The 25,403-nt window shown below is 37.3% G+C and overlaps 1 protein-coding gene across 1 annotated transcript in view; it reads right to left on the bottom strand.

Annotated features, from left to right (window-relative positions):
- Smp_124850 (tyrosine kinase) overlaps nt 1–25,137 on the bottom strand; it is a gene marked incomplete at both ends in the record, with an annotated part of 35,096 nt that extends 9,959 nt beyond the window's left edge. Inside the window, 10 exons of the mRNA XM_018794101.1 lie at nt 4,097–4,185; nt 7,860–7,963; nt 16,706–17,168; nt 18,598–18,738; nt 22,348–22,547; nt 23,958–24,052; nt 24,155–24,640; nt 24,712–24,814; nt 24,855–24,953; nt 24,994–25,137. Of these exons, the coding sequence (XP_018648547.1) occupies nt 4,097–4,185; nt 7,860–7,963; nt 16,706–17,168; nt 18,598–18,738; nt 22,348–22,547; nt 23,958–24,052; nt 24,155–24,640; nt 24,712–24,814; nt 24,855–24,953; nt 24,994–25,137 (1,924 nt within the window). The remainder of the gene's footprint in view (nt 1–4,096; nt 4,186–7,859; nt 7,964–16,705; nt 17,169–18,597; nt 18,739–22,347; nt 22,548–23,957; nt 24,053–24,154; nt 24,641–24,711; nt 24,815–24,854; nt 24,954–24,993) is intronic.
- Between the last annotated feature and the right edge of the window lie 266 nt (nt 25,138–25,403).

Genomic DNA, 25,403 nt, shown 5'->3' with positions numbered 1-25,403 from the left:
GCCAACAGACAGTGACTTTTCGGATTGGTAGCAAGTGTCAGTGTAGCGTCTGTAAGGCTTACGTTGATTACAGAATCTCTTAGCAGGAGATCAATATGAAAAGGGTGGGAAATAAAATAATCTCCATCACTGGTTTTTACGAATACATTGGATGGGGATGACAGTAGGTTTCTTGGGGAACACTTTGCTGTCACCATTTTAAATGGCAATCCAAGATTCTGAGTTGGGATAATATTTTTCATAGAACTTTCCTAAAGTCAGATGCTACTATGACACTGCCTAACTGATATAACCAAATGACGTTTATAGGTCAGTAAAATGATGACTGCATTTTAGGACATGAGAATCCAGTCAATACTTTTTGATGCATACTTAAGACTAACACAGAACATAGACCTACTAAAGTTGATGAAAAGTGAGTGAGATTCAATGAAACTAATGTTTATTGGTATTTATTGCGAAAGAGGAATATTGACCTTTGAAATGAACGTAACATTGACTATTACTGGTTCATGCAAGTTCTGTACCAAACTACATAAAACACACACCGAGTACAATAAATCATTCTTATCACTATAAGGGCAACGCAGCCACAGATACAGCTTTATAAAACACAGTACAATACATTTCCTAGATGCTAGCTATCGTATATAGATGATATAATTTGACAAGAACACATTTACATCACTGTTTAGCAAACAAAAAGCAAGTATTACTATATATAGGTTCGTTTATTTAATCGAAAACGTTTATTACCCATAATTACACTTTATCCTTGAAGCTTAACTCTGCTTCTCGACTTTTGGGGACACTCAGTAGAGACAATAACATTTTTAAAAGATTTACATGGGTAGACACTTAAAAATCTGTACGGTTGACAAAGAAACTAGACAGACAACTACTATCACATTAATAAAACGGTTCATATAAAAGCAACAAAAAAGTCAATAAGTGTATAAAAAGTAAATGTTATGTAGTAGTGAAGACATAAGTACGGGTAACTTGCAGGACCTACTATTGGACTATCATTCTTATTGTATAACTATTCGGTAACTAGATTATCTATATCTATATTCATTTTATTGTAAGCTTCATTTTGACCTATTGATTATTATTGTATGATTTACTGTTCCTAAGTTATACTCAGTTTATTGATTATTGTCTCCCACGCTTACAGCCTCATTTGGCTTGGTTTTGTACAAATATTATTTTCTATTTTATGGTATGATGTGGCCTGTCTGTCTGATATATAAACAAAGTATGCTTGAAATAAACGATTCGTATTACCGAGGCTGCTATTGGTGTTTCGGACTCAAGTGGACGGGTTAGGCGGATAAGGACCAATAAGGACGCTAGATTACTCATATTAATCGAACGTCATTGTCACAGTGTGAAGGTCGTAGAAGGCGTATTCTATTGGTGGATAATTTACGCGGATTACGTCCTTGTTAAATTCGTAAGGTCATAACAAATCAGCGACGACCTTGAGCAAGTCATAACAATTGGCTGTAGCCTAGGTCAAATACATAACAGTAAGAAAATGTACCTTTCGACACTGAGTAGAAACAAGTGAGGAGTAGGGGATCACTCTGACATTTAGAATTATATCGAACCAGTTCAATTTTTGTTTATCTCTAGGAATTAAATATAACTTTCTACAATATTGAGACTAATTACTAAAGGTTGTATAGATCGCTGACTTAGTTCCATCTATCTCTATGGGACTGCATCTCCTAACGCTGCTCCACTGTCCTTTGGATTAGACATCTAGGTCAAAGGCACGAGGAGTGGGCCTCTAAGAAAATCAACTGTTTCGGTTTGAGCCCCTGGGCGATATTCCAGCCCTCGCACAAATCGAATGACGAAGTGCGGCGTATATATATTTGGTGCCTGTTTGTACCAATGTTTATATGTTCAAGTAAAGAAATAAATAAAACGCATGTGTAGATAGAAGATCAATCATAAGCAAGAGCTGCTTCAAGAAGGAAAGACTGAGCTACATAGCAATTACAGATGAGCATACTGTTACGGAACTAGTATACACTTTAAGACCAAAGTCAAATAAGCACCCTAAAGACGATAGAAAAGCTATTTCCACTTCTTAGCTAAAATCAGATGTTTGATAAGTCAACAAAACTCTCGGGAAAATTTAACAATGTTTGAACTTGTTAATAAGCCTAACCATTATGGAAATGAAGTTGATATAAGTCAGAAGCAAGGAGTTTGCGATAATAAAATTAGATGTTATATTCTACAATGAGGAAATGAGATACATAAATATTGAAATATCCTCTTTCAAATAATGAGTTGAAGGAAATCCTGTTCAAAATCTTTACAATATGATGTAAAATTTAAAGAGACTAGTGATGCTAATACTTCGAATAATCTAGAGGAAAGTGCAAACTGAGCCAAAGTTGTTTGTAGCAGTAACTTAAGATGCAGTACTGTGTACGGGCCCCCAAATGCCCTGGTACGGCCGAGAGTGGGGAGAGTCTGCTCTCCCTCTCGAAATACTCTCACATGGCCACGCGAATATATAGCCTCTGCCAGGGAAGTCCTACTCACTGCCTTCTCGTGGCGGGGGTGTTGTTTACGAAATTGAGAGGACGAAAAGTGAATGTCCGGCGCTTTAACCGGGTTGGTGGACACGGAAAGTTCACCTAGGGGAGATGGAAAACCCTGATTCTAAACTAATGGTGCACATGGGCTCCAGTATCCTGATGGAACGAATGGCGTATGAACCTGTTGTTGGTCACCGGCTACCATGGGACTGCATCTCCTCACGATGATCCACTGCCTTGTGGACTAGACCTTCAGGTCAAAGGCTCGGGGTGTGGCCCCCTAAGAAAACCACCTGCTTCAGTCTGGGCACCTGGGCAGTATCATAGCCCTCACACAAATCAAATGAGATTTGTGAGGCGCATAGTTATCTGGTGCTTCCTTGTACCAATATTTATGTGTTTAAATAAATAAATAAACTGTGTACGGCCAATAGTATGACAGTGAAGACCAGACTATCAAAAAGAGCTTAAAATGCATTTTCAAGCAAACTTCCATTTCCTTGAGTGTAAACATTGTTATACATAAAAATAATGGAAGCCAATAGTTTCGAACCAAGAAAACGTTAGTAGCATTAAACACTAAAACAAACAAGGAATTCAATCCTATAAAATTAAAAGACTTCTAGATCTTGGAAACACATCATCTAGTGATACCATGACTATCAAATAAAACACATATCAATTCGAAAATGAACAAGATCGAAATTATCCTTTACAATATGTCTGGAGTATTGTTCTGTACATACTACCATCTGAAAAAATGAATATTTTGCATTGATCTTTGATAAATATAGTCTTGGAAACAGCTAGGCTTTAGTGCTTTCAACATGGTCAACCATCAAGCTTATCATAAACAAGTCCACATCTTATAGGACCAGGTGTACCATGCTTGTGCGGCTAAATTCTTTTCAGTCGTCGATATAAAGTAATAAAAATAAATTCCTTTCTATCGAATGTTAGACCTTCTACAAACATACAAATTTTACACGTTCAACTTAGAACACTAGCTACTTCTTACTCTGAATACTATAGATGAAGCAACATTTCATATACATTGATCTATTATTAATCTATGTGAATCAGTGATATGATGGAGTTTTGTTCTCCTAGCTGGATGGTTTGGTCGTGGAGCTTTCATCGTCCTTCTGAACGACATCATCAGCACAAACTTCGGGTAGCAGTGAAGTGTTTGAATTTCTTTACATGTGGTTCACAGCTTGTCCTGTCAACAAGAAGCAATCAACATCGAGGTGCACAGGACAAGCTGTGAACCATATGTAAAGAAATTCAAACACTTCACTGCTACCCGAAGTTTGTGCTGATGATGTCGTTCAGAAGGACGATGAAAGCTCCACGACCAAACCAACCAGCTCAGGAAACAAAACTCCATCAAAATCATCCAACTGAGCTACAAATATTCTCCACTATCTCAGTCTTAGTGATATTCATTATGAAATGATCTTATAAAAAGAAAACAAACAAGCAAACGAAATTAAATGGATATTGAATGTCTGGATACTAAATAGAACACCTACCATGTTTCATGTATTCAGTGATAATCATAATTGGACGCTTTTTCAATACAACACCAAATAACTGTACAAGATTTGGATGATTAAGGAATCTAGAAATGGAACAGAGAATAATATAAATTCATGAACAATGTATGTATCTGCATACATTATACATATTTTTGATGCATAATAATAATAATAACAATAGGAAGAAAAAAATGATTTCATAATATTTACTACCATAAGAAAATTCACATGTATTATTTCCGAGTAGAGTGGGTCAGTTTTTCCTTTAAATCAATTAACACTAAAGGCAGCAGTGTAGGATAAGTGGTGTGAAAGATGGGGAATAAATTGATGTGTATACTACAGAGAATTTCAATAATTTAGAAAGAAAAAAAGCGAGAATAGAATACAGCAGAGTACAAGTTTTGTGTTAAATCATGATTTATCATGATTGTACGAAAATGCACCTTTCACTGGAACCAAAAGTAAAGAAAAATAATACGACACGCTGCATACTTATATGGTTATATATTTCCATAATAAAGTGAAACTTTGAAAAAAAATTGAACAACAGACAGTATTTATGATATAATAAATGGCCATTACTACATATAAGAGTAACAAACGTTTATACTGCAAGTCAATTATTAATGCAACAAAACATTCCAGTAGTCACAACCTTTCTCTCTCTTTCCCTCTTTGATAATCACGACTAAACATGAAGAAGTAAGTGGTTATGGATAAACAAAAAATTGAACCAGTAACTTTTAGATTAACAATACAATATTTTATAAGTCAACTTACAAGATCTAGTTTTTTGACTCAACTTCACTAAAACTATCCACTATTTTCTCTCATTTATTTCTCACAAAAGAAATACAAATTTTATTTAAATCAAGATTCGTTCAGAATAACTACAGATACTTGAAAATCTGTTTCAATCTATTAATCGAACCATGAAATTTCAACATACCTGCGCAGTCAGTTTTTCACTTGTTAATTTGATGATCAATTATCTCATCACAACAAACGTGTAAACATTTGTGAATAAATTAGTGGTCTACATCTAGCACATAAGGTCAAGGGTATTTTTTGGAGTTACTGTATCAACGACAATCCGAAAGAATTGATCTACTACATGTACTGAAAATAAAGACTTGAGCTTATTACTTTCTCAGTTTTTTATGTACACCTAACGAATTGGTAGTATAGCAATTATATGAAAGCGTACTAATCTATCTCCTATCGTACATAAAATCCAGCAATATTTATACCAGAAATGTAACCCTTTTGCCAAGTATAGATTTGTGCATTCAGTGTTGAGCTACGTTATAAGTGTAAAGGATAGTAATACATGGTTACCGAAAATTGAGTAGATGGAGTGGTATTCGAACCTGATACACAAGGTTGAAAGCTGAGTGCGTTAATAACTGACTTTCGTTTTCATTATTGTTCAGAAAGAAAGAATAAAAGCTATCTTTGATGTCAGTCGAATAGAAACTCATAATATGTCCTGACTTTTCTCATTACGAATATTTCATTCCTTTAAAGATTGATAAAAGCCAGACAACAAGGTCGTGTGTATCTAAGGTTTTGAGGCTGGAATTTATTTAACCAAATACACATTTACATACTTCGCTATGAGTAAGAGGCTTTTAATCACAACCACCCGTTTAAACGAATTGTAGTGAAGCGAGGTTCATAGTGCAACCTAATGATTGAAAACCAAGTTTAGCAACAAAACATTTGTTTTTAGAGGTTTTTAATATTACACAATGGTATTATCCAATCATCTGGGAAATAAATTTAAAAAGCAATGAAAAACAATATTTTTATCTGACTTGAATATAATCTACCTGAGTATTTGTATACCTCAAAGGAACTTTCTTATTGCTTAAACTGTGTACGGAAGAAGTATAAACTGTAAAATGATTTGGAACCGTATAAGATCGAAAATAACTTGATTAAACAGATATGTACATGTAATTGTGGCCCAAAGATAGATTTTCTTCTTAGAAATCACATATCATGATAAATTAATTCCAACACCATGACATCCTATGAAAATTTAAACGCAGTTCCAGTTTGGAGATTTGCCAGTAAACCAAACTACGAGTGCAAAAAAAATAAGTTCCATCTTAAACAATCTTTGTCGATTGCCATTTATTTCAGTTGCATACTCCAATAAAGTTGTCTTAAATATGCCACCAAATGTCCTGGTACGGCTGACGGTGGGGAGAGTTCGCTCTCCCTCTCGAAATACTCTCACATGGCCAGGCGTATACAACCACTATCAGGGAAGTTGTGCTCACTGCCTTCTCGTGGCAGGCTCAGTCAGTCAGTCAGTCACAACGTAGAACTTCGTACGTACGTACATCAGTTCGAGTTGCCATACCACATTAGCACAGAGATGCAGTTGTCGATTCAAATCCCATAGTGGTAGAAGTAGTAGGAGTATAATCAGAAATCCAAAAGATTAGGGGTTTCAAGAAATTATTGAAGGAGTATAGTACAGTGAAATAAATTTGGAAAGAGAAAAAGATAAAGACATGAGGAATTCAGAAGATTAGAATTTGGTAGAACACAAAGAGTGGATGCATCTTCGCCATTGCAAACGATTTTGAGCCATGTCATTCAAGGTCTCTAACCATCGGTTGCTGTCATCTCGCGAATCCCAACCAGGTAGTCTACACCTACCAACATGGCCCAGTCCACTTGTCAGTGACTTCATTGATTTGTGCCACGTTTTGGTCTGGCCACCCCTAGCTTTCTTCCAACCTACTCGTGGCAGGCTGGTTGTTTATAAGATTGAGAGGACGAAAAGCGAATGTCCGGCACTTCAACCGGGTTGGTGGACACGGAGAGTCAACTTAGGAGAGTTGGAAAACCCTGATCTCAAACCAATGGCGTACATGGGCTCCAGGACCCTGAAGGAACAAAAGGGGTTTGAACCTATTGTTGGTCACCGACTATCATGAGACTGCACCTCCTTACGTTGCTCCACTGCCTTGTGGATTAAACCTTCGGGCCAAAGGCTAAGGGTGTGGCCCCTAAAGAAAACTACATGTTTCGGTTTGGGCACTTGGGTAGTATCACAGCCCTCACACAGATCAATGATAACCGCTACTGGCCCCATTGTTACTGTATGGGGCATATGTATTTGGTGCCCCCTCGTACCAATGTTTATGTGTCCAAACAAATAAATAAATAAATATCTTAAATATATGCATGTAAATGTAAATGATTCTTCATTTATTTTGAACTGTTGAATTATTTGATGTGATAATAACATATAAAGAAATGTCTTCGTCTCGTTTCACAAAAAGATATAATTCCATGGATTGTTGATCAAATGGTCCGATACTAAGGGTTATATGTAAAAACTGAAAATTAGAATTATACATCAAGTGAGGAATTATTCCGGTATCATAAAAACACTACTGAGATGAATAAAATATTTATGTATTTTGCCTTATTTGATTTAGTTTGATGGGTAAATTTAGATAATCATCTATTATCTCAAATAATTTGCTTGGTATAGAAGATTGTGCAATGATATGAAAGCCTTCGTGTATCTGATTATAATTATTGTTTAACTCGAAATATTTGATTAGCAAACATAGTTACGGTGATTGGCTTTATGAAACCATTTACGCAGAACATCTTAGACAAGACTAGAAATCACCGTCACAATTCTACTTTAGAACCATAATGTTAAGAAACCAGTCGTCTGTTATCAAAATTTGATGCGAAGTGAAACCGACCAAAAACAAACTACCTCATATTTTTAGCCTCTTCAATAAAATCGTCTTCATTCATAGCCCCTTCGACCATTTGTTTTACAGCTACCGGAATGTTACGGAATTTGCCACGTTTCACAACCTAAACAACACAAGAAAAAGGATATGTGTATAGCTGTAATGAAAAAAAGTAAATAGTAGCAAATAAATTTACATAAAAATACGAAACATAATATTTTCGCTGATTACTTAGTGATCATACAAATGTAGAATTTTATAAAAATCTAGCAAAATACACTAAAACTAACTAATTTGAACACTTTTCATACCTTGACAGAAATCAACGGGACTATTGTGAATCAAATGTGTCGAAAATCCCACTTGTTTACTAATCACCTGAAGCTGATTGGGAGATAAGTGGGTACATATTCAGTAGAGATCAATAAGAAGACTTTTATTCTGTATATAAAAATTACATGCAAATAAACTCTGAAAAGGATTGTAGTATCCCGTTTTTCATTGAGACAATCGGTGTCTCATACACAAAGTCTCTTTATCATCTTGAAAAGAGCAAGAACAAAGATTCTAACAGAATAGCATGAATTCATTTTATTTTTTTTGGTTTTCGTCAGCTGCTAACAACCTGTGACATTTAAAATCATAAGTACAAAATCGGTTTTGATTAATTACATGAAAGAGGTAATTCGGAAGCTATTTTAAAAACACATTAGGATAGTATAGGCAATAGTGTAAATAAATTTAATAGACTGAACAAAATATTGTGAATAAATACCTTATGTAAAAAAACATGCTACAACATTGATAGTAACAAAGGTTCGTAAGACCAGATATAAGAGGCTACGTAAGCGTTGATAATAAGCAAGAATAAAGTAAGTAACGTTCAGTTAATACAAATAAGATTACTAATCCTGAAGACAGTCGAAATAAAAAGATGTGATGATGTAGATAGTTGAAGGAAAAAGTTGAAAAAAAATTTTAAAGATGCGACGAAGGAATATTCATTACCAAGACAAGGAAAGATTAATAATCATTTCGTTTTGCACCCATGGTCAGGTTTCTGACACCTGAAACTGACGGCTTCAGAAGACTGGAGCTTGGCTGTTTATTAATCACCTTGGAACATTGCAAGGTATCGACCTGGTGTCTTGTATCCAAGAGATATTTGGTGATCGCAATGTTTAAAGTCGTTATTTTTCTTGTTCTAAGGCTAGTTGGAACATGTTCAATAAATCTAAGATATGCTCTCCTCTCTGTTCGACCAACGTAGCTGCTCTGGCAGGTACACGTGAATTTATAGACAGTTGGCGGTAACATGAGAGGGGTGCTTGGCGAAATTTGATTGGGTTTCGAACATGCTGTTTGATACAAAATTAACAGTTTGGGTGCCGGGTAAGTTCCTGCTAATGAATTGTTAAACCTCCTGCTGATTGTGCTTGGGACGTCATTATCTTTGAAGTTGAGATTTATAGATATTAATTTTTTATTGACTGCAGTCAATTCCGTCATGTTTTCTTTGGGATTTTTTATTTGTCAGTAAAGTCCCGTGAGTAGCAGTTGTCTACCCTATAAAATGGTGTCTTGACCAATGTTTCCTTGCAACTGATGGGACAAAAACTATTGAAATTCAGGTAAAGGTCATTCCAAGTACTCTTCGATAAACTGAACGTTGAACTGTTCTGTCTCCCCTACGTTGTATGACAATATCAAGAAAGTGGAACATGTCATTCTTTTTGTGTTGCATAGTAGGTTGTGTTTTGGGATGAACATAATTAAGGAGTTCTAACAGGCATCAACACATCTGGAGTATTCCGTCGTTTCACTAATCGTTTGTTTAACGCTGTGTTTTTAAGATACCCCATAAAAATATATGCCATAATTGGACCTAATGGACTTCCCTTTGCTATACCATAAATTTGACTGCATTTGGTGCTATTGAACTGGGACTGAACGTCTTTTGAGAACATGAGTAGTAGCTTTTTGAAATCTAGGACTGGTAAAGGTAGGAGATCAGAATTCTGACATATTATATCAATAGTTTCAAGAAGTGGTGTCTTGGTGTAAGCGAGACATAAATTGGATCAAAGCATGTTCTATGCACGATTGAGTTGGTGCACGCTGATTGGCTAATAATTATCCAACAAGCGCCAGTCAATACTTGAAGAAGACTCTAGAATCTTCTCATGTAGAGGCTGTAAATATACTAACGTTTATCCTATTAAGCTTATTACTTCCATCTACCCTTGTTATTCTGAATATAATTTTGTTTCTGTTTAACTGTGTTCTTATTTGGGGACTTGTCATGTGAATTGGTGTCCAAGAATGCTAAACAATAGGAATAGCTGGGTTGTAATAAGAGAAATATATTACAATTGGTGAACAAGGACGTTACATCAATAATACAATCAATGTTGTAGCATGTTCTTTTACATAAGGTATTCATTCACAATATTTTATTTAGTCTATTAAATTTATTTACACTATTGCCTATACTATCCTAATGTGTTTTTAAAATAGCTTCCGAATTACCTCTTTCATGTAAGTAATCAAAACCGATTTTAAATATCACAGGTTGTTAGCAGCTCGATCGCAGCTGCTACCTTGACGTGGTGGTCGAGCTTGCCTATTGTGATGACCCAACCGAGCTATATTGGCTGGAACATATGTTCCTGCAGGTTCTACCACACTAGGCAGGTCGATTGGAGAACGACAAGAATAAAAGCAGCAACTCAAGGTCTGGGGGCGAAGTCGTACTGCTGACTGTGGAGGGGTGTGACGGCAGTAGGGTGTTTCCCTCAGGCAACCAGCATAACAGCGATGCTGCCTTCTCACAAAGAAGGAAAGGGTTAGAAGAGGTCGACTCTAAAAATGTCACACCTCCCCTTTCTTCACGGATTCCCGTTTCCGGCGGTAAGGCCTTTTAAAGAACGGAGCTAACACGTCAAAAACCTCCCATATAAAGGCCGGGCGTGAGCGACCTCAAGCAGTTGTCTCTTGGTCTCTGCGATCACATTCCCAGGTTGTTAAGACCAACACTAATCCAACTTCCTTTTCAGGTTCCTCAAGAAATACCCTTCCACGGTGTGAGCAGCCGGAAAGTGATATCAGCCCTCATACCCATAACAACACATGAGACCAAGTTGGTCACAATCAAATCCTTCCTGATCCTCATAATGACTATCTTACTGGCACGAATAATCCTTCCCACGTTCTTTATAACCTCGCGCCGCTAGTGCAAACGATTCCATTACGCAGAAGGTTGTTCCCGGTCTCTTGAAATTACGCTCTAAACTACATATAGCAGCTTTTAACGTCCGAACACTGTGCCAAATAGGATAACAGGCTTTCCTAGCTAGGACTTTCGAATCTCGCACCATCGATGTGTGCTGCGTCTCCGAAACGCGCATACAGGATCCGAGTAGCGTCATTCATTTGACCTCACCATGTCAAAGTAAAGAACCAACTCGATTCACACTTCGTGTATCTGGAAGCCCTGATGCTGCTTCCTGTGGCCTCGCTGGCGTAGAAATAGCATTGAGTCCTGGAGCAGACCAGCTCTCTTAGACTGAACCCCAGTAGACAGTCTTCTGTGCACTGTCCGACTAAACGGAACAGTAAGAACTCGGAAAGATAGGGACACTCGTCGTTGCCTCTTCGTCGTCTCTGCCTACTCTCCCACTGACTGCAGCTCAGATGATGTAAAAGATGAGTTTTACAGAAAGCTTTTTCACCTCATCCAAAGTGTTAGGCGCTCTGATGTAGTAATAGTGGCTGGTGACTGTAATGCTTTAGTAGGTAAGTTAAGTGAAAAGGAAAGATACCTGGGTGGATCTTATGGTGTCGTGGCTCAAAGAACAGATAATGGCGACCGTCTGTTTCTTGCAAATACTAACTTTAAACACAAGGAAAAACATCTTTTGACATGGTGACCCCCGAATTCGTCCCAACGTTGGACCCAAATAGATCACATTGCTATCAGCCACCGATGGAGGGGCTCAATAGAAGACTGTCGCTCATTTTGGAGCACAGGCTTAGATTCAGATCATGCTCTATTGCGAGCGCGTATCTGTCTGCGTCTTATTGGACGTAGGAAAGACACTGCAAGGAAGCCTCTTAGTGTTCCACTTAATGATAGGAGAGCTAAAAATATATTTCAGGAACAACTTGAAAAACCGTTGGACAGTCATGTGAGTGGTCCCCACCCCGAAGCAGCTTGGAATGACATCAGCGGGATGATATCGGAAAGCCGTGGAAACGGCAGTGATATCTGCTAGTACGGTAAACTATAAAGTTAGGGAGAAACACTGGATCTCACCAGCATTTACCGCACTGATAGATGCTAGAAAACTCATCCTATATGGCTATGAACATAACGAAGAGCGGAGTCAGCTTAAGCGCAGGCTAACAATGATCGCAAACAGTGGTGCGTAGCGAAAGTAAGAAAGATGGAAAAGGCAGAAGCAATAGGTAACAACAGACAACCGTTTAGACTTGTCAAGGAAACCAGTATCAAGAATTTAACTATTGGCGAAACTATCTCGGAAAAATGATGGACATATTATTCATTCTCAATCTAGGAGATTGGATCAATGGGCAGAACACTTTAGAGATCAGTTTAAATGACCTTCAGTCAAACTTCGGTTTCCCACGATCCCCAGTCGACCTGAGTGGCAAGTTAATGTAAGTCCTCAAACTCTTTTCGAAGTTGTAAAGGATATAGGAAATCTGAAGCAAGGGAGAGCAGAAGGCGCTGACAGGTTTACCCCTGAGATTTTCAACGATGGTCGTTCAGTATTAGCAGTGAGATTGACTGAAGTTTTAGGTAGAATCTGGGAACTGGACGTAATTTTATCTGACTGGTCCCAATCACTGATTGGGCCAGTATATAATAAAGGACAAAAGTCCTCTTGTGACAGTCACAGAGGAATCAGTTTGACTAATATAGTGTCTATAATATTAGCTTCAATAATACTTCAACGCCTAACCAAAGCTTGTGAAGAGCAAACCAGAGAAAATGAGGTTGGTTTTCGATCTGGACGTGGTTGTATAGACCAGATATTCACTCTACGTCAGGTCCTAGAACATAGACACACATTCAGACGCCCCACAGTCGTAGTATTTCTTGACCTTGAGGCAGCATTTGACTCCGTTGATCGTGAGGTTCTGTGGCAGTGTTTGTCACTGAAAGGAGTACCAAAGAAGTACACAATCCTTATGAAGGCTCTCTACTCGAACACAACTGGTCGAGTTAGTGCCTATGGCGAACTGTCATCAGAATTGGTTACCTCAAGTGGTGTTCGTCAGGACTGTCCACTCTCTCCATTCTTGCTTAACTTTGTCGTTGACATGCATTTAGAGATAACACTTTCATCATCTAAATTTCCAGGAGTTGAACTTTTACCGGGAGACTCACTTGTTGACTTAGAATACGCCGATGACATAGTTCTATTTAGTGAAGACGCTGACAAAATGCAGAGCCTTCTAACCACTATAAGCAACTATGCAGGCATGTTCGGGACGCGATTCTAACCCTCGAAGTGCAAAATGTTACTTCAGGATTGGGTTGCATCAGCACCTTAACCAATGATAGGGAGTGAAGTAGTTGAGTGTGTTGACCGCTTCACTTATCTTGGGAGTCTCATCAGCCATTGTGGTCTGGTGTGTGACGAAATATCAGCACGGATACAGAAGGCTCGACTAGCTTTCACCAACCTGCGTCATTTATGGCGCAGGCGAGATATCCTTCTAGCAACCAAAGGATGGGTTTACTATGCAGCAGTTCGTTCCGTCCTATTTTATAACAGTGAAACATGGCCGATAAGAGTAGAGGATATTCATAGGCTGATAGTATTTGATCATAGGTGTCTTCGAAGCATTGCTCGTATATCCTGGGACCACCGGGTAAGTAATGCAGTTGTTAGGAAACATGTACTAGGTAAGGATGGCAAATCGATTGATGAAGTAGTGGAACTTCATCAGTTGAGATGGCTGGGACACGTGTTACGTATGCCCAACCACCGACTGCCCCGACGTGCAATGTTTTATAGTGTAGGAGTAGGTTGGAAGAAAGCTAGGGGCAGCCAGACGAAAACTTGGCATAAATCAATGAAGTCACTGACAATTGGACTGAGTCATGCTGGTAGGTGTAGACTACCTGGTTGGGATTCGCGAGATGATAGCAATCGATGGTTAGGGACCTTGAATGACATGGTTCAAAATCGTTTGCAATGGCGAAGTTACATCCACTCTTTGTGTTCTACCAAATTCTAATCTTCTGAATTCTTCATGCCTCTATCTTTTTTCTCTTTTCAAATTTATTTCACTGGATTATACTCCTTGAATAACATCTTCAAACCCTAATCTTTCGGATTACTGCTTATACGTTTACTACCTCTAGCACTATGAGATTTGAATCGACAACTTCATCTCTGTGCTAATGTGGTATGGCAACTTGAACTGATGTATGTACATACGAAGTCCTACGTATGTTGCTGACTGACTGGTTGTTAGCATTTGACGAGAACTAAACAAAATAAAATGAATTCATGCTATTCTGTTAGAATCTTTGTTCTTGCTCATTACAATTGATGTCGGTGAATTCTTTGAATATCAACTTAGATTCAGTTATTCCAGGAGTAGATTTGAGACACATGTCAAATTTGTACAGACCCTTACCCTAGAATAAATGATGAAATGCGTTTCATCTTGGAAGTAATATAATAATTTCGTTTAGTAGGAATAGAGAATAATTAAAGACTAATTTAACATGAAAACATGTATTTGTTCGTCAAGATATATGATTTGCTATCAGTTATACGGCTTAGTTTTGTCAGAGCTATTACGCTACATCATTAAAACGAAATTCAATAAATCTACTCACGTCAAATTACTTGTTCAATGAAATTGGAAATAAACACTACCGAAATAATATATGTTGAATACCAACAATTCACTATTCCCCAATCAATATTGTAAATATGGGACGTAGGATTATTAAAAATTATAATACATCATGGCATAAAAATGATACAGTATGTCTTTTAGTACTGTAAATGAATAAGTATTAGTAAAATTGAACAGTAACTATTTTCATGACCTGGTACACCATCTTAGTATAATCCAAAACATATAAGACTTCAAATGATAGTTTACTCTATAACGACTAAATATCAATGAAAAAACAGAAAATGTCAATAATGTTGCCGGCGTAGGTTTTTAAGACCAACCGATTTAAACAGTAACGACTTCAGAAAGTCAAGCACAATGATAAATTATTACCTAATCTGACCACTTTTCAGGACAGTATAAGTTATAGGTTAAGTTTAAAGGTCAAGGAGGAGTGACTTAGTCATTGAAACACTCGGTTTTTAACCAATGGATCAAATAGTTGAACGTAGCTCCACTCACTCCTTGTTTGGGTAGCTAATTAGTATTAATAACCCACAAAAAAATAGCGTGGTTGAGTACACGAACCTATACTTGTTTAGTGAATTCTATTCTGAAAATCAAAGTCTAATGAGATAGGATTAAAAGTGAATTATTGGGTTTATTTCAGTTTGACCTTATAGTTACTGAATAAAGTAACATGCACTAGTTTAAAAATCTACACTGAAGTGTATAATAAAGGAAAACAAATTTTAAAAAAGATGAATTATCTAACCGCCATATGTTTGATTCAATGTAGAAATTGTGATTAGAATTAGGGGAATTTGTAGATTTAAGCAAAAAGAAGTCTGTTGAAAGTAATATTATTTTTCCGAATCCCACAGTTGTTTCACGTGGCAGTTTCGTGGAAAATAGTTCGAAAAAACTGGCTTACTTGCTTTTCTTTACATTCACTGACGATAATATAGATGAAGTATAATTTTGGTCCAATTTCCGATGATTTATATTACAGAACTTAATGGACATATGCTTGATAACCTGGAGAGGTGACAGTGATGTTTTGGTAATATTATTTGGTAGTGTACATACTGTTTTAATTATACTTGATTTTAAACAGAAGTTTTGATACGTCCGTGCCCTAAGCTAACAATTCGTGACTCCGACTTTAAAACGGTGAACGAGACTACATTTAACCTCTTTTTCCCTACTCCACCAACTGTATTGAGAAGTCCAGTTTCATACAAGAAGTTTCTTTTTACACTGACCCCCATGGGAATAAAAATGCATTTAAGTTGATCGGTTATACATCGTTTAAAACGATGAGAATTGATGAACTAAGTAATTGTCGCTAAACACAAATGATAGTAAGAATGGACTGAAAGTTCATAAATTAATGTAACAAAAATACGTCGAAAAGCGATCTAAGAGTCACCTTAGAGCGATATTGATTTAATTTCTTAAAAGTTTTATCTGGCCACTGAGCTTCCAGAGGCCCTACAGGAGCCGAAGAGTTTCCACCCAGTCAGATGAAGATGGAGCTTTCTAGAATATCAATGTGGAATGCTACGACTGGACAGTAGCAGAACTTGCCTCTTTGCGGATTGACTGAATTATAATGATGTTATAACAAACGCTGATTTCTGTACATTCTGATTCTTAACCAACAAACACTTCTCCTACTTTCCTCTGATTTTTTTATTTTGCGACTGTGGGGTTCCCTACGTTCGAGTGCCGTAGTTGTATACCGCGTTCGGCGTTAATCAAGTAGCGAACATAACAGTTTATAATCAGAAAAGTAGTGTCTGTATAATTTACGACAGTACACGATATCGATAGTAAATCTCGTGATAATAATACACCGCTGAGTGGTCATCAATGAATATACAAATAAAGTGACGACTAGAAGCGATTTATGTGAACAGTAGTTATATCTAAGAATCATCTTAGAGATAGATAGAATTTCGATATCAAAACAACTTACTCCAAATTGTCCTTTTCCGATTGGCTCTCTTTCTAAATGAAGTTCAGCTGGATCGAGTTCAAACTCATCTAGACCCATTCCAGCTGTGACAGGGCTTTCTCGATCTTTGGTCGGTGGTGATCTGAGTCGAACAACTAATCCACCAGAATTATGCTTATGATAATGTATGACATCACTGATTGTAGGGAATGCATGCTTTTCAGATAAATAATATTGTGCTTCACCATTAATGGTTGATCCAACTTTCGGGGTATTCGATCCTGTACCAGTTGAACCATTCATGTTTACAATGGTATTAGTTGTTGTTGTTACTGTAATGCTGGTAGCAGCAACAGATGCAGTAGAATTTAAACCACTATTGCTGCCACTACCACTACCAACACCACATCCATTCAGGTGTCCATTCAGACTTGATGACTCTGTTCTATGGATATGATAATGATGTACTTTTAATTTTCCTGGTCTGAAATAAAATAAGTGTGAAAAAGCAATACAAAGGTTTTAATATTTTCGACAACCGTACAAAAAATTTTCAGTTGTAAGCAAATATTCTTTAATCCAAGATGTTAATTTTGAGAAGTATATCATATTTGAATTAGGCAATAAAGGTACTTAATAATTCGGATGATGGTTGACTGGTAGTATTTAGCGAGTACACAGAATTTACTATTTCGATATTGAAAAGAGCTATATAGCTCAAGATAGATATGTATAAGTATAATCTCAAAACAAAATTAAGAAAAGTAAAACAACTAAATAAAAAAGACGGAGGGAATGAAATAAAAAGATGAGTCAAAAAAACAAATGCATAAAGAGAATATACCGGAAGGTAAAAAATTTCTTTCATGTAACTACAATCAATTATAAAATGATAACTTTAGAACTACAATGATAAAAGACTGTTAACTAACCAGCCATAAAAAAGTCGAAGTTATTAAATAAAGCAAAGTATCACAAACACAAACTATGCTTCCACCAAGTAACACAACCAACCATTTGATCTATATTAACTTTCTGATAGTACAACACAAATTATTAAAGCGTATGCGAAAATAAGTTAAAATGAGCGAAATTTCGTCACGTTACTCAGTGTATCGGAGTCATCGCTTAGCAGCTCGATGTATGAACAGTTACAAGAACTGCTTAATACAAATGTTTCTGAAATATTTACTAACTTCCTGAACGCTGTATGTTAAAACACGTCTGGAAAAGTAATCTAAGACAACTAGTTTGTTGTAATCTTGAACACAGTGAAGTTATTGAGAGTAAATTTGTTTAAATATTTATCTTACAGCACCGAACCTCTCAAATCTTATTCTTTAAAGTATTTAGAGGCTATTCGTGTTGGGTTAGCTTATGTTAGTTTATAGTAACTCGATGGATAGGGTTTCAGAGATAATGAGGTCCACAAGACGGGGACGCTACATATAACTATAAATGAGAAGCATAGCTGAATCACTCAGAATTTTGTTTAATACATTGATAAAAGGGATCTGAGAAGATTAATCTAATTTGAACTTCGTACGACTACTTTGTTTTGAAACGTCAGCATTATGTATTAATCTCATCTTTTTAAGACTTCATAATGATAGATAATAACGTAAATCAATAAACAGGCGTAGGATTGTGGTTTCAATTTTCAGTTAAACATCAAGTTACACTAAGTTGGTCAATAATTCTAGAAAAAAATCGACCATTTTGAAACAGAGGACAAAAAGAGTGCAGTTTGATGATAAAATAATTTAAGACGAACAAGAATGAAACGAATTCCTAGTGGTACCTATTGATTAATGTTTTCTCGGATCAAGTCAATCAGTGACGAAAATCTTCACATATGAAATGACATAAAAGTATGGTTGGTTTCTATCAAATTTGTTCATTATGAAACTTACGCTTCAGGGTCTTTCGAAGTAACTGATAAAGTGTATGTATTCTTTTTGCTGACTGAGTCTCGAACAAGAAAACAACCTTCGCGATTCTCGTCTAGTAAAATAGCTTCAGCTTGTTGCCTAGTAATATCTTTGTAATACCAACTGAAATACAACGAAAGAAAATGATATGAATGTAGTAATATTCCAAATGAATGACATGAAATGAAATAAAAACAAAGTAGTTTGATATGATCAGGGAACTAAGGGCCAAAAAATTTAAGTAAAGACCGAAAAAATTTCTTACTTGTAAATAAATTGTAAGTAAAATGATAAAAATAGTGTAAACCAGAACTTTGATTCCTTCGTCGATAATATCAATAGAAAGTTATACAATAGAATTATATGTATCCTTGAATAATCTTCCTCTGAACATCGAACATATTATTTATTCCTACAAATCATATATATGATTTACAAATCATATATATATATTAATGTAGAGCCATGATGAGAAACTAATTGAAAAGAAATTTATTCGCTCGATTCGTTCCTTTTTAATTTACATTTAGATGGGAAGAAACGCATCCCAAACATCCTGGCATTATTACTCAGTTCTAACAGAAGACTCTGCATTTTGTGAGCGTCTTCACCAAACAGGACTATGTCATCTGAGTGTTCTAAGCCGATAAGTGGACCTCCTGTTAAGAGATCAATTCCTGAAAATTCAGTCGAAGAGAGTGTTATTTTCAGCAATAGGTCTATGATGAAGTTAAACAAAAATGGAATAGTGGACAGCCTTGATGGACACAACTCGAGGTTGCAAAATCACATGACAGTTCTCCATAACCTCTGAATCGACTGGTAGTGTTCGATTAAAGAGCCTTCACAAGGTTTATGTACTTCTGAGGTACACCTTTCAATGACAGACACTGCCACAGAGCCTCTCGGTCTGCAGAGTGAAATGCTGCTTTTAAGTCAAGAAATACCACCATTGTCGGACCCCGATAAGCATATCTGTGTTCTAAGATCGGATGAATGGTGAATATGTGGTCGGTGCAGCCACGATCATATCTAAAGGCAGTCTGATTTCCTCGTGTTTGCAGTTCACGAGTCTTTGTTGGGCGCCCGATAATTAATGAGGCTAGTAGTTTAGATGTTATATTAGTGAAACTAATCCCTCAATGGTTATCACAGGATGATTTCGATCCTTTCTTATATATTGGGACAATAAGTGATTGTGACCAGTCAGATAGGATTACATCCAACTCCCAGATTTTAGCAAAAACATTAGTCAACCTAATCGCTAAAATTGGACCACTATATTTTAAGACCTCTGGAATCATATTATCTGGACTAGCTGCTTTTCCTCATTTCAGATTAGCTATAGCCTTTTGAACTTCAGCCAGAGTTGAGGGACCTACTTCGATGTTCCATTCAGACTGTCTGAGAATGGTGAGTAACTGTAGAGTAGCTGGAGGCCAGCTAAACTGTTCTCTCAAGTGTTCTGCCCATCGTTCTAAACGTCTGGGCTGAGAGCAGATAAGAGTTTCGTCTTTTTCAGAGAATGTCTCGCTTACACTTGACTTCCTAATTCCCATTTCTTTTATTAGTCTGAAAAGTTGTCTGGTGTTGTCTACAGACGCTGCCTTTTCCATCTCTTGCTTTCGTTGCCCACAACTGCTCACGATCGTTCTTTGAACTTTTGGTCAACCTAGATCTGATTTGCTTTCGCTCTTCATCGTATTCAGAGCCTGATGGGATGAGCTTACGAGAATCCATCAGTGCAATAGACTTAGAAATCCATTGGTTTTTTGTAATCCTTTGGTTTAAATTACTAATAGATGTCACTGCTGTTTTCAAAGCAGTTTGTATATCTTTCTAACATCTGGGTCAGCCTCGTTTACAGAACCGCCTAGATGTGAATTCAGTTGTTCCTGGAACTTACTTTTGGCTTTATCGTCACTGAGTTCAATTCTAATGGGTCTTCTTAGTATGGTTTTTCTGCGTCCAGTGAGGCGCAAACAAATGCGTGCTCGCATTAGAGCATGATCAAAGTCTAAACATGTACTCCAGAGCGAGCGACAGTTTTCTACCGAGCCTCTCCAACGATGACTGATGGCAATATGGTCTATTTGAGACCATTGTTGGTTTGCTGCAGGTGGTCGCCATGTTAGACCGACGTCTTTCCTTATGCTTAAAATTAGTATTTGCCAAAAATAAACGATTGTCTGAGCACAGTTGAAACAGACGATCACCATTATCTGTCCACTGAGTTGGGATACTAAAATACCCACCTAAATGTCTTTCTGTTTGGTTTAAGCTACCTACTTGGGTATCAAAGTCACCTGCAACGAGTATTATGTCTAAGCCTTTAGCTTTATGAAGAAGTTCAGAGAACTTTCTGTAAAAGTCATCTTTCACTTCATCCGGGCTACAGTCAGTGGGAACGTAAGCAGAAACGATGAAAAGACAACGACGTGTGTCCCTATCCTTCCGAGTTTTCACGGAGCCATTTAGTCGAACAGCATATAGACGACTGTTAACGGGGATCCACTATAATAGTGCTTGTTCTGCTCTCGTACTAAGTGCTATGCCTACACCTGCAGGTCCACGAGAACTAGATATCGGGTCTCCAGATACACGAAGGGTGTATTTCGTCGGCTCTCCATTTAGGCTAGGTGAGATCGAGTGAATGACCACACTGGGATCCTGTATGTGTGTTTCGGAGACACAGCATACATCGATGGTACGAGATTCTAGGGTCTTAGCCAAGGAGGCCTGCTGATCGATTTGACTTAGGGTACGTACGTTGAAGGCTCCAATCTGTGGTTTGGAGCGAGGTTTCAGTAGACCCGGGACAGTATTCCGCGCACTAAAGTCGTTGGCCATGGTGACACATGAGGAGGAAGTTAAAAGAGGAAGTTTAGTGTTGAAAGTCGAGGTAGGAGGAATAATAGGAATTAAAGAGGGAGATTGATTATGAATACAGTGATCTTGAGTGCTACAGCCAACGCCATCCCGCCAGAACTCTTCACTCAACGTCACTGTATAGCGCCGGACCGCCCTAACAAGTGCCTCCTATCTAGTTCCCAAAACGGCATCCACAGAACTCCCTCTCTCCACCTTTCCTTTGGCGGCGACACCAAAATGTAATGAATGAGAACACAGGTAGAGATAACCGATTCATTATTCAACATAGATCTACAGAATTCTTTGGTAAAATGTGAAAACCATACATTCAGGACTTTATTTGCAAATCTTCGATCAATTATCTCAAGCTTAATCGTTCCTTCATTGCTATTACAATTACTCTCTGTTCCCGTTCTCTTCGATTCGATCTTCCCAACCTTCTGCTGACAGGCGTTCCACTTCCAATTGTTGTTACATAATACTTATATAGACATAAGTAGCATACACCACACCGTCATAACCCTATACAGTCAATAGTACGACCTCACACTAGGACCTTAGGTTGGTGCTTTTAGTCCTACTGTTCTCTAACCGACTTGTCTGGTCCTACGTTGTAGCTGACTGACTGACTGCCTGGCATAGTAGGGCCTAAAGAAGCATGTGTTCCAGTCAATATAGCTCGTTTGAGTCATCACGATAGGTAGGCCCGACCACTACATCAAGGTAGCACTTACAGTAGGGCAATAAATGCCTTTACATGGTGGAATTCTCACGAAACTGAATTGTTGCCGAAAGCTCGGTGGAAATAAAATACTTGGTTAGTTAGTAATAAAATTCATAGGATCAACAATATAAACTTACTCAAATGAATTTAGACTGTTTGGTTTATGAACATAGTTAGTAGGAACATAACCCAATTGACCAGTCATATTCTTAACATACCACCATTGAGCATTACTTTGATTGACTACGTAATACTTTTCACCTTTTTGTAAAGGCAGTTGGTTTTCCCTTACAGGATTATAGTTGTACACTGCAATAACTGTATTTTCTCCTTCATCCTAAAAGTAGGTTGGGACAGTAAATAGTATACTTTATGTACAGATACTTATAAAAATTCTTAAATAACAATATTGACAAAATCCTCATTGGTAAAGAATTAACGAGTAAAATGTTCTGTAGCACAAATACCTTTTCTTCTGATACCATAATTAGTAACTTTTGTGTCTCAGCCACCAGAGAATAAGAACGAGCCGAAAATGGAGTATGAAACAAATCTATTAGCTACATAATACAGTCAAAGAATTTGCTTTCGGTAACCTCATGGATGAGCCAATGAGGATGAGTCTAATTACTTAAACTTTAAAATTCCAAGAGCAACTTAAAAATATTGAGAAGACTGGAATAAATCCAAGCTTTATTTAGTCTTGGGTGACAATTTTTCTGGAAAATAATAGTGTTTCTCGACAACGGAGTTCTATTTTTATTTCAACACCAGCTATAGTCACCTAATGAGGTAGAGTTATTCGGAAAATATTATTTCATCTTTCACGTCTGATATATCTATACACTGACGCTTACAGTTCTGTTTACCTTCAACTTCTAGATATCGATAAACTACTGTAGGATTCCATAACGAATCTAGAACGGACAGACTGTATAGTTGTTTCGGGCTTAAATACAAATAATCCTAGTACCTTCTGGAAACTCCGAGTGGAAATCTGAAGATTTCCGGGGTACTTTTCACCTTACAAACGTAAAATATAATTAAGGAGTGACCTGTAGAAAGCTCAAAAGTACAGGTATGGTATTGAGTGTGTTAATGAAACATCTCAACTGGAGAATATGCGCAAACTTTAGTGAGTTAATCCAAGGAGCTGAGTGCTGTTGCAAAATCAAGGAACACAAATATGGTCGGACGTTCGTATGTTCATGTTCCAGAACGTGACGTAGGGCGAATAGTCCATCTACACATCCATGTTTAAGACTGAGATTAACCTGCCTTGCCCTATTTTTCTTTTCATGAGCCATAGATAAGCGTTAAATGATTATAGAGGCTAATATTTTAGACTCTATATTACCAAACTGATTCCTTTGTGATTATCACAAGAGGAGTTTTGTTCTTTCTTATAGACTGGGACGATCAGTGATCGAGACCAGTCAGATAGGATTACATTCAGTCTCGGGATTTCAGCTAAAATCCCAGTTAAGTTAACTGCTAAAACTGGACCACCACATTTAAAAAACGCAGTAGTTAGTCAATCAGGACATGCTGCTCTTCCTCCCTTTTGATTAGCTACAGTATTTCTAACTACGTCAAGAGTTGAAGGTCTCATATTGACATCCCATTAAGATTGCTTGCTAAAAGTTTATATCAATGTATTACAAATTAAAATCCTACTATCTAGACTTACAGTCCTTAGTATGAATTATAACTGACTGAGACTAGAAGAATATGGTTTGGCACTTACCATATCAAAAGTTGGCTGAATATAACGTAAGGAATGTCCTCTATTTTGATTCATTCCTGACCGACGCAATGCATTATTTAAATGGGAAAATTGACCTGCGTTGTTATTTGCAAGCATAGCAAGCTGTTGTTGTTTCTGCTGTAGTAGAAGCTGTTGTTGTTGTTGTATTTGAAATAAGGTTGAAGGAGAAATCGAACTAGTAACGGCGGTAGACATTAACACTCCTGTGACAGGAGTTGAAAGACCAGGTGTTTGATGAAGTACAGGCAACCCGACAGCGGAAGTAAGTGGTATAAATGAAGCTGAAGTGGAAGTTATGTTGGTCGAATTTAAATCGGACACGGATAGTGGATTAGACGTAAGTTGCACGTTTGAATTAAGCTGCATTGTAACTAATTGAGGAGTAGAAACAGGATAAGGTTGTGTATTTGTCACTATATTAGCTGTCGTTGCAGCCTGTGGAATTTGAGGTTGACAGTTATTTGAGTCGACTCCCGTAGCTGTGCGCCAAAGTTGCTCAATGACCACAGATGGACCTGGCTCATTAGTAGGCTGACACCCCATAGATCGACGACTGATGTCATCACAACAGCTATATCTACCAGGACGTTTCCAAACACCTGGATGATAACGTGGCAGAAAAGAAGCTCCTCGTTCACGTGTATCTAGAATGTTTACAAGAGCTTTATTGAGTAAATTGTTAAGAAGTATGTACCGAAAAATCACTAATGTATATCTAGCTGGATTAACTTACAAAATCTGACCAGACTAATCCAGTCATCTCGTTCAATGGCGGAATTCGCGACAATATACAGGAGATACCAAGTGCTGGAAATCGCATCTTCTGCATAAGCAACCTTCCAAATAACAATAAGAAGTAAATAACTTTAAACATACCTGGAAAGCATTCTTTTTGTTATCAAGCTCATCATCCTGTACTTTCTCGATGAACTTAACATGACTGAGAAGGAGCTGACCTTTCTCTTTACCACGATTCTAAAACAAAAAGCATATATTTGAAAAATGATCGACGTACTCCACCGCTAACTTCGAAATACCGGATACAATATGGTTGCAATACGAACTCACGCAACTTGTAATTATCGCGACCGAATAGTTTTTTATTCTGCGATCTTTTTGTCATGCGAGAGACTTTGAGTTCTTGGTCCGTAGAAATCATCATTAATTATCTGTGAACCGTTAAAAAGAATCACAAATATGCACAAAAATATTTCACTATTTCGAGTGATTTATTAAAAGGACTAAACGGGATCATTAAATAATCTCTAAATTTCGTAAACCCGGAAGTGAAAAATATGAGGAAGGACTGGTCTACAAATTAGGTAGACCTGTAGATTTGATCTGACTTGGATATACCTGCCTTTTCTCATTTCTTTACAAGACTACTGTCAGTGTCCCACTTAAGTGGCTAAACGGTGGATATAA

This window comes from Schistosoma mansoni, chromosome 1 (genome assembly GCF_000237925.1).
Source record: "Schistosoma mansoni strain Puerto Rico chromosome 1, complete genome".
NCBI lineage: Eukaryota > Metazoa > Platyhelminthes > Trematoda > Strigeidida > Schistosomatidae > Schistosoma > Schistosoma mansoni.
This window is presented reverse-complemented; position numbering and strand designations above follow the sequence as displayed.